At 42.5% G+C, this 16826-nt stretch overlaps 1 protein-coding gene across 7 annotated transcripts in view; it reads right to left on the bottom strand.

The window, feature by feature from the left end:
• ZNF277 (zinc finger protein 277) overlaps positions 1-16826 on the bottom strand; it is an 89804-nt gene that overhangs the window by 28802 nt on the left and 44176 nt on the right. For 6 of the 7 annotated variants that reach the window (XR_006275145.1, XM_038397481.2, XM_043495044.1 and 3 more), the window contains exons 2-4: positions 12622-12820; positions 8012-8100; positions 6633-6715 (exon numbers count right to left, since the gene is read on the bottom strand). Coding sequence is in view for 6 of the 7 variants with exons in the window: in XM_038397481.2 (XP_038253409.1) it covers positions 6633-6715; positions 8012-8100; positions 12622-12820 (371 nt within the window). In the remaining variant the exon portion in view is untranslated. Of the gene's footprint in view, positions 1-6632; positions 6716-8011; positions 8101-12621; positions 12821-13492; positions 13642-16826 lie in introns of those variants that run through there. The other variant, XM_043495060.1, reaches the window with a different exon arrangement.

Raw genomic sequence — 16826 nt, 5'->3', positions numbered from 1 at the left:
GGGGAATTGAGGCACAGGGTGCACTAAATGGGACTAGGTCACACAGGGAGTTTGTGAATAGAGTAAGATTTCAGCTGTTCTCTGAGTCTCAGTCCAGCATCCTATCTACTAGACTACCCAATTCCTACAGTTGTGGTTAAAGCAAAGGAATGGAGGCTGTTCCTGGTTTTTCCCCAATAAGATCACTCTGTTCGTCTGTTTCCCAGTTCATAAAATAATGATACTTATCCTCCTTTGTAAAGCCCGTAGAGAGTAGAGGTGCTATGACTGTTATGGGGCTTGATCCTGCAAGGAGCACTCTGGCCCTGATCCAGCAAAATACTTAGGCATGGACAGTTTCATTGTTAAGCACATGCATAAAAGTTTTCTTGGACTGGGGCCAGAGTGCTCTGAAGCTTGCAGGTTCTAGCCCCGTCACATGTCACTAGATATGGCCCCTCAATCAGCTTCTCTCTAGACTGAGGCCATGTCCACTTTGAAAGTTTGGTCGATGCAAGTTGTCAGCGAAAGCTCCCAACTTCTGTATATTCCTTGGGTGCATGAACTCTTGGCTGCTTGGTTGGTGCCGGGAGTGTTCACCATGAATGGATGTATTGAGAGAAAATGCAGCACACCATGTATAAATAAGCCTGTAAGCCCCATGCCTCTATCCAGCACAATGCCTATTGTGGAACATTTCTGCAGTGCTTTGTGGGTTACCAGCAATTCACCCAGCGATTTCACAAAAGTAGGAGTCAAGTTCCCACAATACCACTTTCTCTATCCCATAGTGTTTGTTCCATTCCATAATTTTCATGCCATTTTTAAATTCTCATCATTCCAGGAGCCACTTTTCAGTCTCCACTATGTCTCTGTCAGCAGCTCTTCAGAGCTCAGCATTATTTTACTCATTGCCAATACAAGACACACAATTCTTCTGTATTTCAACAAGCACTACTATAATCAGGTGTGTGAGGAGATATTCAACAACGACTGGATGCTAATGGACAGTGAATAAAAATGCCAGGTTGCTCCTGACATCATGGAGCACCTCCACATAGTGGTTTGCAGTTTCTGGGCCTGAGAATGGAGTGCTGATTAGTGGCATCACATGATAATGCAGATTTGGGATGACAAGCAGCGGCTGCAGAACTTTTGGATGCGAAAGGCCACCTTCCTAGATCTGTGTGCTGAGCTTGCCCAGCCCTCCTGTGCAGGCACACTAGATTGACAGGTGCATTGACATTGGACAAGCAAGTGGCAATTGAACTCTGGAAGCTTACAACACCAGACAGCTATCAGTTGGTGTATAGTATATAGTTAGTTGTCATGGGACAAGTTCTTATTGTAAAAAGTTCTTATCTTACCCTACTGGGAAATTATTTTGAAGTCTATTTGTTTAAATATGCCATGTTTTTCACAGAGGAGAAAGCTACTATGTGGTTGTTATTGATAGTGTGATAGCATTTAAAAACCCACGTCAGCATCAAAGTCCCATTATGCTAGGCACAATACAAATTCATAAAAGTGATTGCTCTGAAGAGCTTATATTCTGTCACCCTTACTTAGAATGAGAAGTAATTTACTCCTTGAGTAGGCTATTGATATCCACCTGTCTGCTTGAGGAATAAGATACTGCTCAAGATTAGCAAGGGTGGCAGAATCTGGTCCTAAATAATATTGGTTAAAATCTTCACAGGCAGAATACATATTTGAAATCAAAATCCCCAGCAGATCTCTCACAAACTCACCAAGTACCTCTATGTCTAGTGTCTTTCTATTTAAATAAAAGTTACATTTCACTGCTGACTACTTAGAGAAACTAGCTGTCTATTGCTACAGGCAAATGAACTATGTAAAACAGCTTCTAGTAAAAAAATGCAGAGACCGCAACAAGAAGTCATTGGCAGTTTTTTATACTTAATGAATAGGAGTGGTATACTACTTCATGGCACAGACTAGGACTGGTAAAATGGGATGCACTAATTGTCAGCCATTCTCTACCAGTCTGGCAGAGAAAATTAATTAGGAAGTATATGTAACACCAGGCTTAATTATATTCCCAGTTGCATTAGTATAAATACAGAGGCACAGAATAGAATTCAGCCCTCTGTCTACAGTTTCAGCACAGATTAGTTGAATGTACTTTCGTGTATTGTGTTTATAACTGGTGGGGAGAGAAGAAAGGGCTACAAAGGTGGAAATATAAAATGCTCAAAATTATAAATATCAAAACCCTCACAACACTATGCAAACTTGCAGTCTCTGGCCTACATCTCAGCTTTCATTGTCTCATACAACTATGCTAATCTCTGCATCCAGCCCACGCCCCTCCTCCTTACTACTCACTTTGTCTTTTTCTCCCTATATCACACCATTCTCCATGTGTCCCATGATCTTGAAACAACCTGCTAATAATTGTACACAAAACACCTCCCCTCTTCTTCAAATCATCTGTTAAGACAGAACCTTCTGTACCAATGTTACAGGCAAACAAAATCAGATCAGCCTCAGATTTTCAGAGTCCCTGTCATGGAAAGGTGAGAAAACCTCGGCCTGAGCATTTATGAGGAGTGTGAGAAAGAGCAGCTCCACTCTCAGATTTGGGACTCTCTACTAATTAATAAACAGCCATACACAGAAGTTTTCAAACTGGGAGTTTTCAAACATACTTCACAAAGTGAGCCAGAACAGGAGTTGCTTAACTAATGACAGTAGGCATGAAAAAAATCTGCTCGAGAATGCTAAGCAAACAGCAAAGGAATTTGATTGGCTGAGAGAAATCGTTGCTGAGCACACAAACATAGCTAATGAGGGTCAAGAGAGGCAACAGAGAGGAGCTGGCTATCTGCCAGCATATTAAAGGTCAGCCTCATAGCTTGTTTGATGTCCAGAGTAGCCAGACTCCATAAGGAGGGAGACAGTATTTGGAAGACTACTGGGAGAAGGGCAGAGGGACTTCTGAACATTCAAGCCTACCAGTTTTTCACACGATTCCCAGTTTGCCATCAATTTAAAAGGAAACTGCAATTATGCATTTCAACTATAAGAGCCACAAACGATCAAGACAAGGAAAGAGTAGGCCCATTACTCAATGAAGGGGGAAAATAATAACAGAAAATTGTGGAAATGGCAGAGGTGCTTAATGACTTCTTTGTTTCGGTTTTCACCAAGAAGGTTGGTGGCGACTGGACGTCTAATATAGTGAATGCCAGTGAAAATGAGGTAGGATCAGAGTCTAAAATAAGGAAAGAACAAGTCAAAAATTACTTAGAAAAGTTAGATGTCTTTAATCACCAGGGCCTGATGAAATGCATCCTAGACTGAGTCTGGTCAAGGAGCTGACTGAGGAGATATCTGAGCCAATCAATTTGCAAACAGCTTGAAGGTAATTAGTTGATAAGTAACAGCATGGATTTGCCAAGAAAAAATCGTGGCACACCAACCTGATAGCTTTCTTTGACGGGGTAATAAGCCTTGTGGCTACGGGGGAAGCAGTAGATGTGGTATATCTTGACTTTAGTAAGGCTTTTGATAGTGTCTCACATGACCTCATAAACAAACGAGGGAAATACAACCTAGATGGAGCTACTATAAGGTGGGTGCATAATTGTTGGAAAATCGTTCCTAGAGTGTGGTTATCAGTGGTTCGCAGTCATGCTGGAAGGGCATAATGAGTGGGGTCCTGAAGGAGTTGGTTCTGTTCAATATCTTCATCAATGATTTAGATAATGTCATAGAGAATACACTTATAAAGTTTTCGGATTATACCAAACTGGGAGGGGTTGCAAGTGCTTTGGAGGATACGATTTAAAATTCAAAATGATCTGGACAAACTGGAGAAATGGTCTGAAGTAAATAGGATGAAATTCAATAAGGACAAATGCGGAGTATTTCACTTAGGAAGGAACGATCAGTTACACACATACAAAATGGGAAATGACTGCCTGGGAAGGAGTACTGCGGAAAGGGATCGGGGGGGGGGGGGAAGCTCATAGTGGATCACAAGCTAAATGAGTCAACAGTGTAACGCTGTCGCAAAAAAAGCAATCATCATCTGGGATGTATAAGCAGGAGTATTGTAAGCAAGACACGAGAAGTAATTCTTCCGCTCTACTCTGTGCTGATTAGGCCTCACCTGGAGTACTGTATCCAGTTCTGGGCACCACATTTCAGGAAAGATGTGGACAAACTGGAGAAAGTCCAGAGAAGAGTGACAAAAATTAGTAAAGGTCTAGAAAACATGACCTACGAGGGAAGACTGAAAAAACTGGGCTTGTTTAGTCTCCAGAAGAGAAGACTAAGAGGGGAAATGATAACAGTTTTCAAGTACATAAAAGGTTGTTACAAGGAGGATGGAGAAATATTGTTCTTCTTAACCTCTGAGAATAGGACAAGAAGCAATGGACTTAAATTGCAGCAAGGGAGGTTTAGGTTGGACATTAGGAAAAACTTCCTAATGGTCAGAGTGGTTAAGCACTGAAATAAATTGCCTAGGGAGGTTGTGGAATCTCCATCATTGGGGATTTTTAAGAACAGGTTGGACAAACACCTGTCAGGGATGGTCTAGATAATACTTATTTCTGCCTTGAGTGCAGGGGACTGGACTAGATGACCTCTTGAGGTCCCTTCCAGTTCTATGATTCTGAGATGCTAGCTGCTTGCAGAGGTATCACGGGTAGCATGAGGCATTTGAGGGTGCCATATAAGGAATGAGCATGGACAAGGCTGGAGTGCAGGATTTGGTGTGACCACCAAAGAGATGGCATAACTATAAAAAGGAAATGGAGTCTTGGAAGACATGACAGTGTTGTCAAAGACCCATTGATTGCAAGGATCAGAAGAGACCAGGCTAAAGCAAGGGGCTAAAGCAAAGATTGGAGGCAATCTTTAAGATACTGAGTGAAGAACAGTAAGTACTGCTAGCAGTAATCACTTGGGTTTTTTTGATCCCAAAAAAGTGATATTTAACCCCACATAGGATTCATTGCCCAACTGATGTGTGACAATACAACTTGCCCTATCTACACTAGAGTTTTAAAACATGTTAAATAAAATGTATTTGCTTATATATCTTAAAACAACTTTTATCCTATTGTGGACAAACGCTTGGAGACAGAAGGTTTGAATTGAGAAGCAAGGGAAATCAATGGAAGCCATATGAGTTCTGATCTTTTCTTTTGTACAGCTCACACAAACCTATTTGTCAGCTGACCCTTAATTGTTGGATTTATTCAGAGGCAGAAGGCTTCGCAAAGCAAAATAACTTTTACCTGCAAATCAACACTCAGATTGCAGCAAAGGGAAGTGAAAAACTGGACGCCTTTATTGCTGAAACCTGGGCTGTGACTTTCTTAGCCCCAGTTGCGGCTTCAGCTCAGGGTTCAGCCTCAGTTTTTCAATAAAAACTAGAAAGTCAGGATCTGACATTTCTAAGATTCAGAAAAGGGCAGAAAAAATTATGGATTCTTTAAGTTTCATAAAACAGCAATAAAGGGCACAAACACTTTAATTTTTTTTTTTTTTACTTCACAGTTAACCTTTGATAAAAGCAATGTTTGCTTTGGGCTCAATCCTGCACTTCTGGCTGCAGCCGAGGAAATCCCTAATTGCAGATGTGCTGGTGTGGGTCTCGTGCAAATAAAATCCAAACCCCACCCACAGCAGACTTCCTGGGCTATTTTTATTGTGGTATCGCACAAAGGCCCTGATTGGGAGTGGACCTGATTGTATGTAAGCACTGTGAACACATGCTGGAAGACATGGACCCTGCCTCAAAGAATTTACAATTCGGTGTACCCAGGTTCTGGGGACAGATCAGAAGAGGAGCAGGATAGGGACCAAAGGATTTACTATCTGTTTCCCCCTTCCCATCTACCCACCCACTGGTGCTATCACAGCAGTTCCACAGGATGTACACACCAATGAAGATTTCACATTGTAGGGCAATTCCTGCTTCCTCCTCTGAAGGCACAGAGAATCCCTGGCAGTGAAGCTAAAGTGTGTGGGGGGAGGAAGTGGGAAGGGAAAGGAGGATTTGAAGTACTGTGCCAGGGATACACATATTCCATAGGCCCAGAGGATTCATTGTGGCCCAATCCTCTGGTGCGCTCTCATGTGACGGTGGGGTCCACTGGGCTACAGAGCACTTCTTCAGCTAGTGGGCTAATATCCCTCTGCAGAGTGGCTAAGAAAAGATACAGCTTCCCTATCATCTGCCAAGCCAAAACTACTGGGTCAGGTGGGGAAGGGGGGCTAGCAAGAGGATTTGCCTTTGTAAGTCCTCAAAAAGCCATTCTGTTATTCCCATTTTTTAAACCACAGGATTGGTGTATTATTATTACACACAGGAAAATTTGTGCCAATGCATGGCACATTCTTGCGAGAAAAAATTATTCAGCACATTCAGCTCTTTTTTTGCTCGGCATATTTCCCACTGGAGTGGAACACTGCCTGCAGGTAAAACTACTCCAAGAAAATGTGTTTTGTTGTTTTTTTAAACTGGCAAACAGGGAAACAAGCTAAAATCAAGATTTATCTCTGCAGTTTAGCATAAAATGCCTTCCTCTAATTCCATACAAATGTACATATTTGATTTTACATTATGTTGTTTCAGTTTCTTAAGGTACTTAGTCCTCAAAATAATTACTTACCAGTCTCTTTTGCTGGAGCTGTTCTCTTAGTAATCTGTCTTCTGGTAAAACATCACATAAAAGAAAATAATTGTCCTGTTCCTCTGTTAAGAGATTAGAAAATAAATGTAAAGGAGACATTTGCAGCTGTTTTGCATATATTTTGCCCTGTAACATGCTCAACCTTAATTTTTCCCCCCAGCCTCACATATAATTAGACTGTTTCAGTTAAATATTTAAAAAATTAAAGTAATTTTCATTTTAAGAGAACTACAGTTTTATTTTACACTGCTGGAGTTATTTGTTGGTCAAAGGCAGGCCTGGCTAGGTAAAATCCCATTAATATAAATGGACTTGCAGCCATTTACACCACCAGTCAATTTATATAAGGCATATATATGTGCATAGCCCTTGCATAGCCTCCCCACTGCCTTGTGTCCCCTCTATTATATATAGGTTCTTATATGGCCCTTGTCACTGTCGTAGCTGAACACATTCTAATTGTGTATTTAATGATGCAACTAACATCTGTAATGTGTGGTTTGCTCTCTCTCTCTCTCAGCAGAAGGAGAATTGTGTGTGTGTGGGGGGGGGATTGTGTTTTATTTTTATATACACACTGCTATGAGTTTATATTAGAGAAAACAAGACTGAAGAAGTTTGATCTGAACTGGGAGATAAAGCTGGTGAGGTTTGTGATGGTCCTTAGTTTCTGGGGGAGCTCATTCAACAGCCTTGGACTGGCCCCTGAGAAAGATCCGTCTCCTGCCCAGAAAGAATGTTCCATGGTGCCAGAGAAGCAGAGCTGTCAACCACAGTGTTCATCCCGAAGCTTTAGATGATCTTTTGCAGAGGCCATCTTGGCACTCTTAGTGCACTGAATATTTCCTCCTGTGGTAATAGTTCCCACTGAGTGGGAGAAGAAGTGAGGCCACGACCCAACTTTGCACAAGAGCTGGCCATAGAGGCAGGGTGTGCGGAGCTGAAGTATTTCAGTGGGTGTCCTTCCCTGCACATTGGGGCAGCTCTGTGAGAACTGTGCCTCCCATTCACACAGTTGGTACCTGAGCTCCCTTTGCAGAGCCATGCTGCTTCCAAGGCTTGATCCCGGAAGTTGCTGAGCACCCTGGCCCAGATCCAGCAAAACACTCTACCATGTACTTAGGCTCATTCCTATTCAGCCAAGCATTTAAATCCCACTGAAGTCAGTGGACATAAGCATGCATGTAAGTGCTAAGCTGAATAGGTAGGAGCTTAAGTACGTGCTTAACTTTAACCACAAGTGTAAGTACTTTGCTGGACTGGTACCCGGATGCTCACCATTTTAAAGGACTGGCTGTAGTACAGGCCACAGTGTATCAGGTAAGGAAATGAGCAGGGGAGATAAAGAGTACACTTACCTACTGGAGCTTCTGAATTTGTTCTTATCACACTACAGAAATCTGTGATGGGCTGCTCCGTGAACTTCTTCTTCCAATATAAAATGTATCTTAAAAAAAAAAAAGTGTGTGTGTGAAGGAAGAACCTTTACCATAAAATACTGTATTTCGTAAACTACTGGTCCACTATATCCTACTCCCATCCTTTTAATTCTTATTCCAAAGAGTTTTTTGAATGTAAAATTATTTATCTAATGCTGGTTCTGTAGAGCTGCCATGTATTGCGAGACTATATTTTAATAAAGTGAAATTGCTCTCCAATTTATGAAAGTTATTCAGCTTCACTGAAGACGATTTCAGCAAAAACAGACCTGATCCAAAGTTCACTGAAGTCAGTGAAAAAGACTTCTACTGGCTTCAATGAGCTTTGGATCAAGCTTCACATAAGTAATGGGAGTTGGTCACATCTTTAGAAAGACCCATCACTTGGTTACATTTTTACTAAAAAGAAATACTTAGGAATTCCCAAAATACTAGATATAGATGGGAGCTATATGTGATATCCATTTACCATTTCCATTTACTTTGGAGCAGGCCCTAAAATAGGAAGATATTCTCATGGTTTTTTTTTAAATTAGTGAACTTCTCCTACTCTGAAGTTCTAAGGAGAATGATGCTGCATACCAAGAAATCAGGATAGAAGTTCATCTTACAAGTTTGCATTAACAGCACTCCAGTGTTTACTCTTTCTGGAACAGTTTAAGACTCAGAGTTATTTGAGACACATGCAAAAATACAAGACATGATGGAAGCATCAACTTGAGAAACTTGAATGCTTTTAGACCAAAAATTTGGTAATGGGCACACAAGGTATAACAATATCCAATGGCAGGAAATTGAAGTTGGACAAATTCAAGTTTTTAACGGTGAGGGTAATTAACCACTGGAACAACTTACCAAGGGTTGTGGTAGAGTCTCCATCACTGGCAATTTTAAAATCAAGATTGGATGTTTTTCTGAAGGATATGCTCCAGTTCAAACAGAAACTGAATCAGGGAAACTCTATAGTTGGTATTATGCAAGCGATCAGACACAAGAGCAGAGGTCCCCAAACTGGGGCAGGAATGTTTGGGGGCGCAGTGGAGCCCAGGCCACCCCACAGAAGGCAGAGAGGGAGCGCCACCCAGCCCCGCTCTGCTCCCAGCTCCGCTCCAGCCCCACCCCCAATCCAGGCTCCCTGCCCATCCCCACCCGCAGCCTTGGCTCCTGACAGTAGCCCAGCCGGAGCTCTGCACCCAGTCGTGGCCCCACCATCGGCCCCTGGCTGTGGCTCCGTTCCTGGCCCTGGCCCTGTTCCCGGCCTCAGACCGGCCTCTAGCTGCATCCCCAGCCTTGGCTCCCATATCTCTGTACATGTCCCTGCTCCCGACTCCAGAGGAAGAGTGGGTCGCAGACAGGGGTAAGGGGGGCACGACACTGAAAAGTTTGGGGACTACGACACTAGAGGATCACAGTGATTCCTTCTGGCCTTATAATCTGTTAATTATGACTGCATTCATAGGGAAATATGGCAATCCAAGGGCTTGTCTACACAACACTTAGTTTCCAGCAAGCTAGGGTGTTAATCTGCCCTGCACTAAGTGTCCACACAGACAGTGCTGCGATGCTAACAGTTCCGCAGTGAGCTTTAATTTATTCCCAAAGCAGTGTAGGTCAAAGTGCACTATGGAAATGTTCGTGCACTGCAGCAGTGTCCACATGGACATTTAGTGTGTGGCAGGATAGTACAGGGTTGATGTATACCCCAGTCTACCATGAACAAAGTATTCGTGTAGAGAAGCTCCAGGTTACTCTGGTCAGAAACTGAAAGGACTCTCAAAATATCATAACCACATCTCAACTTTAACAAAGAGATAATTAATGTCTCTGCAAGAAATTTGGAACAAAAAATAAAAATTATTTATTACTTGAATTACAGTAGGACTAACAAGCCCCAACCAAGACAAGGGCTCCCATATGTTAGGAGTGACTGTACAAACAGATAAGGGACAGCCCTTGTTCCAAAAAGCTACAGATTTGGCCGGGGTGCGGGGACGGGGGAAGTAAACCAGAACAGTCTACCTGCTAGTTATTTGGAATACTAAAATTAAACATGATCCTGAAAACACTTATATATGTGGTTAACTTTACTCATGAGGTGACTCAATGGGACAACTCACGAGCATAACGTGTAACTGTGTGCAAGTTCAAAGCTCAAGTTGTCAGTGGAAATTATATTCTGTTAAGTAGATGCTATCAATGTTTTTAAAAATCCACATTGGTAAGTTAAAACATTTCAGATACTATTGTTGTAAGGATCAATTGTAATTCTTACAACTGAAAGACAGGAGAAAAATGTTATTTTTCAATAGGCCTAATTAAGGTATAACAATATAGGCCTAATTAAGGTAAATTGATATGATTTCTTAGGCAACCCTCCCATCACTAAATTCTAAATTACTCACGCCGGATGATAGAGAACAAGGCAAGACAGAAAGAAATAGCTAGAAAGTAGACATGAAGAGATGGGAATAAGGCCTCAGAATGAGAGGAAGGTAGTCAAAATCAGAAAAAAGTAGATAAACTAAAATGTGTGTCTAACAAGATATTTGGCCCTTTAAATAAAATCAGGTCCAGCTCTCTTCCTCCAGTCCAGATACACCCTAGTTTGGTGTAATGAGGACTACCGGGGGTCCCTCGGAAGCTATACATGAGAGACACCCCAAAGGTGAGAGAGAACATAGAGTCCAGAAAGAGAGAGTTCAGTACCCAGAGTCCGGAGAGAGAGCTCAGAAGAGCAGAGCTGGGCTGAGAGTTTCATAAGAACAGCCATACTGGGTCAGACAAAAGTCCATCTAGCCCAGTATCCTGTCTTTCAACAGTGGACAATGCCAGATGCCCCAGAGGGAATGAACAGAACAGGTAATCATCAAGTGATCCATCCCCCATTACCCATTCCCAGCTTCTGGCAAACAGAGGCTAGGGACACCATCCCTGCCTATCCTGGCTAATAGCTATTGATGGACCTATCCTCCATGAATTTATTTAGTTCTTTTTTGAACCCTGTTATAGTCTTGGCCCTCACAACATCCTCTGGAGTTCCACAGGTTGACTGTGCCTTGTGTGAAAAAATACTTCTTTTTGTTTGTTTAAAACCTGCTGCCTATTTATTTAATTTGGTGACTCCTAGTTCTTGTGTTATGGGGAGAAGTAAATAACACTTCCTTATTTATTTTCTCCACACCAGTCATGATTTTATAGACCTCTATCATATCCCTTCTTAGTCATCTTTTTTCCATGCTGAAAGTGCCAGTCTTATTAATCTCTCCTCATATGGCAGACATTCCATACCCCTAATAATTTTATTGCCCTTTTCTGAACGTTTTCCAATTCCAATATATTTTTTTTTTTGAAATGGGGTGACCACATCTGCACACAGTATTCAAGATGGTGGCGTACCATGGATTTATATAGAGGCAACATCATATTTTCTGTCTTCAGAGTGGGGATGCCTGAAAGAGAGAGCAGTGAGAGTTCTCTTGTTGAGCAGGGGAGCCAGATCGGGTGGGTGAAAGCAGAGGGCAGTCAGGGTATGGGGGGTTCACCTACAAACTTCTCCAGGCCAGAGAGCCATGGCCAGAAAGGGCTGGAGGCTGAAAGCAGCAAAGGGAGATGCCTGCTGGCTCTCCGAGTCAGGGAGTTGAAGCTGGAGGGCAGAAGGCTGGGGAATGATGGAGGGGTGAATCTGTTGATGTTTCCAGGCAAGAGCTGAAATCATAACTGGGAAGGAAACATAGCAGAGAAACACCGCATACAGAGGGGCTGGGGTGAGGTGTGGTGCAAAACATCGGCGCTGTACCTGAGAGCTGGAGGCATGGTGAGATGCTGGAGCTGTATTTGGTGTGTGGATAGATTGTTCAGATTTGAAAAAGTGCATGTAGAGGTTGGACTGGCTGGGGCAACTGGACTATGGTTGAGGGACTTTCTGTAATAAATTTCTCTCTCAAAGGGCTATTTCTATTCTGAAAACTGGTGTGGAGTTACTGGGACTCCAGATGAAAGGGGAAAGTGAGGCAGACACGTCTGTTCTGTAACAGCCCACTAGTGAAGGTGTGCCAGAAGGGCTGCCGTACCACATAGGAAAATGAATGTGCGCAGGTGAAAGGACCCTGGGAAGAGGGGAACTGTAAGTGCGTGGAAGAGGGATATTGAGGCATAGGACTCCTTGCAGGACCCTTTCTAAGGCTACGAGGGGACACCCTGGAGATGTCAGCCCTTTGACACAGTGTGCTTTATGAAATGAACAGAACTTGTCAATACAACAAAATAACTTCATCTGAAGACACATATTGCTATTGATTAGCTGGACAACTGGTTTCTTGCCAGTTGGCAATTCCTATGTCCTAACTACCAATCACAATTACCTATTTGTATGTTCTAAGTAATACACTACAAATAACATCAAACCAACACTGTTAGATAACAGTTTGCAAATGTTCCAAAAAAGTATCAAAAAGTAACATACCAGGTGATCCACAGTACACATCTTATTTACACATTTGCATGATCTAATCTAACTGAGAAAAATTTACCTTCTGAAATCTGCAACCAGCTTGACATCTGCTATGACAAGCTTGTGTTCAATAATCATGTGCTTCAGAAGTTGGTCTTGTTCTGCTTGTGGAAAATATTCTTCACAGAAAATACAAGGCACAGATGGAGACTCTTCCACAGCAGCTACACCACATGGACTTTCTGGCAAAGACAGCGGCTCCAAAATACACTCACTATCTGAAGGGAAAAAAAGAAAAAAAATTTGTTGGACTTCAATTTATCCTTTAATCTCCAAAATAATCTTAAATAAACCAACATTCTTTCAAAAACCTATTTTGTATGGATGACTCGTAAGCAGTGTAGGTAGAATCAGGAGCAAGGGAAAACAGCTTTTGTTGCTTTAACATGGCTTCTGCCAACAATAGCAAGGAGCAGAATTATTAGCAAGGCCACCAAATGTTTCTTCCTCAAAGCCAGCCAATGGCACCACTTCTAGAATGGGATGATGAGGCTCTGACGACACAGGGGAACAAGCTCTAACTGTGATCCATGACTGACATTAAGGCAGGTTGTATGTCATGTAGGATGGTCTGGGTGATATGTGTGTTGGTTATTAGTGCAGGGAAGTTTCTTCCCATAAGTTGGACCCACTTTATTTTCTCAGAAACTAGCCCACATGCTGGTGTGTGTGAGGGATGCCTCTGTGTTAGGATGACAAGGTAGGTGAGGTAATATCTTTTACTGGGCCAACTTCTGTTGGTGAAAGAGATGAGCTTTCAAACTCTTCCTCAGGTTAGGTTCATCACCCTGAGGGTTAAATTGCATAAGGTGGGCTGTTTCTGCATGAGGATTTATCCCTGTTAGTACAGACCATCTCTTGTTTATGGGAACCTTTTAACACTCACTCACTTTTGTATGATTATATAAATAATTTGTCTTGTTCCACCAGGCATCTGTTAGTTTGACTGTCAAAACGTTTCTTGTCGCTCAGACATGGTTCTTGCTGATGGAGAGGCCTCCGCTGAGGAGCTGGATCTGCTGAAACATTTCTCAGCTGTGCACGTGCTGGGAAAGGAGCTATTATGACCCACATATTAAGTATTACCTATCAGCTCTGTGTTCTTGGGGAACCAGGGCGCAGTAGCCAGCCTGTCTGAGTCATGAAAGACCTTCCTCCCCCCAAACTCTGCTTGAACCAAAACCGATCAGCAGAAAGACTTACAAAAAGCTATGAAAAGGCAGTGGGAGACATAAATAAACCCCTGGGATAAGGATGACAGGATTAAGGAAACTCCCCTAGCCTCATTTGCATCCAAGATGGGACAAGGAGGAATCTCCATTAGCATACAAATGGAGAACAGAGATTGCAAGGCAAGAACCGCACAGAACTCTGGGAAGCACTGCATGATGGGGGATCTCTGCTCCAGGTGTTAATGAACCCACACCTGCATACACCCAGCTCAGTAGTTATCAGACCAATTCTAGTAATAAATCTTTATTGGTATCCAAAATAGTGAAGCTCCCTAATTGCATTGTGAGCTCCCACGAAGCAACACCACCCTAGCCAGGAATGATCAGCTCCCATTGTCTAGCCCAAACAAAACAACTTTGGTATACTCCCTTGAGCCATCAGTTTACACATAAACAAATCTAGTGTTCTCCCTTGAACCATTGTTGTTTCTCTACAAAAACCCCTAACCATGCTCAAGTTAATGTCCTGATGCCTGGATCCAAAATCTGCATCAGTTCCCTTGGGACTTCATCTTCTCCTGACTGAACGTGCTGTCTCCAATGCTCCAGACCCCCAACTGATTGAAGCTTCATGCAGTGGTGACAATCCAACTCTCTCTCTCTCTAGGTATAGTCTTCTGACCCTGACTTGTGTGATCAGTTATAGTTTTCTAAACCTGACTTTTATACTCAAATTTAGGTTAGATTTAATATTATAACTGTTTTGTTTGTTTGTCTCCCCTATGGTTATTACCTGGCAATAAATAACTTTCATGATTAAGCTGGTTGCTTCTCTCTCTCCCCCCCCCCCGCCCTGTGGGTTTTTTTGTTTTCCTCATTCGCTCTGTAGCAACGCTCCTTGTACCTAAGCTAAAAGATCCCTGTAGCGCCCAAAAATCCTGTGAGATTTGCTCATCAAGTGGGTTACTACCAGAACAATTGTAACGTGAAAATTGGGATAGGGATGTGCTGAACCTGGGTCATATGAGCGTGGCAGCAGGGAAGTGCTGCTCAACCCAGTCTGCTGAATCCAGAGGCATATGAGGGTGGCAGACAAAGTGTTGCTCAACCCAGCATTCTCAGGTATACTCTATTCCTGTTTGGTGTCCATGGCATACGAGGGTGACAGCTTAGAGGTTCTGCTCAACCCAGCCTACTGAGTCCAGGGACATATAAGGGGTCAGCTTGGGAGTGCTGATTAACCCGGTCCTCTCAGACATGTTCTGTGTGTGTGTGTGTGTGTGTGTGTGTGTGTGTGTGTGTGTGTGTGTGTGTGAGAGAGAGAGAGAGTGAGTGAGTGAGTGAGATTCTGGGGCTGGAAGAACCCAGATCCTGCAGGATAGCTTCAGTGGGAGGGAACTTGCAGCAGGAAGAAGTAGAGCTCCACATGAGAACACGTGACACAAGCAGTATACTGATAGAAGATAGAACCGCCCCCCCCCCCAGAAGAGTAACCCTAATAAATGAGCATAACCCAAAGTAACGGGCAAAGCTGGTAACATAAGGCATCACTATTTCCAGTGGCCCAGTTTTGTACAATAGCAAATGGGAACAAGAGCACAGTTAATCATTTATTCAGGGCTAAGTCAATGACTAACCACCTCCTGGTTCATGGGGGTTTAGAGTTCATGGATTGCTCTCAGTAGGTGGATAGACTGGACTTGAAGAAGGGCTGCCTCTTCTTCCTGTCCCACAGCAGATTAGTGATGTGCCATAAGGCCAGCATGCCCAAATTTATTGTCAATGGGATGATGGTCCAGATCTTCTGCTGGTGTAAATAAGTGTACCTTCACAGAAGCCTGATATACAGCAACTGAGGCCTATAGCAGCAAGCCCTAAGAGTTTAACTCAATAAAGGACATCTCAATAAGTTCCACTGGCTTGGAACTAAAAAAAACATGGCACTAATTTTCCAAAGAAATCTTCATGACAGAAGAACACCACTTTCAAAGATGCACAAACCATAGGCTTTAAGCACATGAACATTAGAAAGCAAAGTTAAGTAAATCAGACAGGTTTCAGAGTAGTAGCCGTGTTAGTCTGTATCCGCAAAAAGAAAAGGAGTACTTGTGGCACCTTAGAGACTAACAAATTTATTTGAGTATAAGCTTTCGTGATCTTATGCTCAAATAAATTTGTTAGTCTCTAAGGTGCCACAAGTACTCCTTTTCTTTTTGTAAACCAGACACAGCTCCTGTGTTCTGGCAAAATCAAGCAGTCTTCTTGACCCTTTTGGCCTGAAGCCAACTTTACAACTTGTTCAGCTGGATGAGCAGGGGAAGAGGGAACAAACCATTTTCTCTTTGTGATTCACACTACTGCAGGAACAGAACACTGGAAAATGATGCAGCTGTATTTGTGAAGCTCTCTTGATGATTCAGAAATTAATAGATGTATTTATCTCAAAGAAAACTTGCTTTAACCCAGCACTTCACTCTTACATAATACAGAGCACCTTTTATCTGAAAATCTCCAGGTGGATTGGAAAAGTGTAATTAACAAGACTAATAATACTTCCTGATGACATGAGTGAAGGTCCCTTAAGCTTATGAGTGACAAATTTTGGCCTGCACAATAAATAGTTAGTGATTGCATAATCCTAAAGTAAATTGGAATCTGGGATTGTAGACAATCTGTCCTTTTAATAATGGCAAACTGGCAAGAGTTTATATTTTGCTTTTTTAATTTTTTTTTCCCGACTCATGATGTTCAAGAAGCCCAAACTTTCTGGGAATGCACCAACAAGTGTGGCTGAAGAAAGACTGACAGTGAATATGCATTGAATTCAGCTCCCATGATACAACCACACAGCCCAGGACAAATTGTAAGAATGCAAACACATCCACTATAACATCCCTAGGAGCAACAGCAGAGCTAGCCTAATTCTATTCTGAAGTAATAAGAAAGAAATTTTGGAGTATAATGTACCTGCATGTCAGCCCATCTCGGCCTCATCCTCCTCAATCTTTTTCATAGCTGAGTTGGAGCAGTACCAAATGTTTTCATTTTGTAG

This window comes from Dermochelys coriacea, chromosome 1, assembly GCF_009764565.3.
Source record: "Dermochelys coriacea isolate rDerCor1 chromosome 1, rDerCor1.pri.v4, whole genome shotgun sequence".
In the NCBI taxonomy this organism is placed as follows: Eukaryota; Metazoa; Chordata; order Testudines; family Dermochelyidae; genus Dermochelys; species Dermochelys coriacea.
The sequence above is the reverse complement of the archived record's forward strand: the minus strand, read 5'-3'. Positions and strand labels throughout refer to the sequence as shown.